The sequence below is a fragment of the Glossina fuscipes genome, unplaced genomic scaffold, assembly GCF_014805625.2.
Source record: "Glossina fuscipes isolate IAEA_lab_2018 unplaced genomic scaffold, Yale_Gfus_2 60390, whole genome shotgun sequence".
NCBI classification, from domain to species: domain Eukaryota; kingdom Metazoa; phylum Arthropoda; class Insecta; order Diptera; family Glossinidae; genus Glossina; species Glossina fuscipes.
The window spans coordinates 1-595 of record NW_024002791.1 but is presented as its reverse complement, the minus strand read 5'-3'; the positions used below and the strand labels follow the sequence as shown (position 1 = coordinate 595).

The 595-nt window shown below is 34.3% G+C and overlaps 1 protein-coding gene across 1 annotated transcript in view; it reads left to right on the top strand.

The window, feature by feature from the left end:
* LOC119643348 (defective chorion-1 protein, FC125 isoform-like) overlaps positions 1–586 on the top strand; it is a 4,128-nt gene extending 3,542 nt beyond the window's left edge. The window contains 2 exon segments of the mRNA XM_038042695.1: positions 213–486; positions 488–586. Of these exon segments, the coding sequence (XP_037898623.1) occupies positions 213–486; positions 488–586 (373 nt within the window).
* Positions 587–595: the final 9 nt, after the last annotated feature.

Genomic DNA, 595 nt, shown 5'->3' with positions numbered 1-595 from the left:
TGAAAGCTTCCTCAGAAAAATAAAAAATGCCGTTTCTTTTGCTAAATTTTAATTAAGCTTTGATTTCATTTAGTTTAAGATAAGTTTTATTTGTTTAATCTAATAGTCGTTGTAGTCAAATGTGCATTACATGATATTTACATCAATGCACTTTTCTTTCTTTTCCAAATATTCATGCAAATCAACATCGCACAATCGCTACGCCATAACAGCCATAACCATCCACCTATATCATCGCCGTCATTACCATCAACCTCATCCGATGCTGAATTTAAACCCGAGACACCCGAACAACGGACGTTTACCCATCTTAATCCTTTTCTAATGAAACCATTCATCGGTTTACCGCCCATCAAACATCATAACGATCCTTGGCTGCATAAACCATACAATTTGCATAAACCGATCTTCCATAAACTCACTACAAGTCATTTTTCACCTTTAAAACGTTTCAAAAGATCGACACTCTCTGCAACTTCTTCTCATAAATATGTTAACAGCTGGTTTGCTAAAATGTTTAGTAACACTAAACATGCATTTTGAAAAAAGATTTCCAATTTTACAAGATACAAATATACCGAACTAACCCTATCGC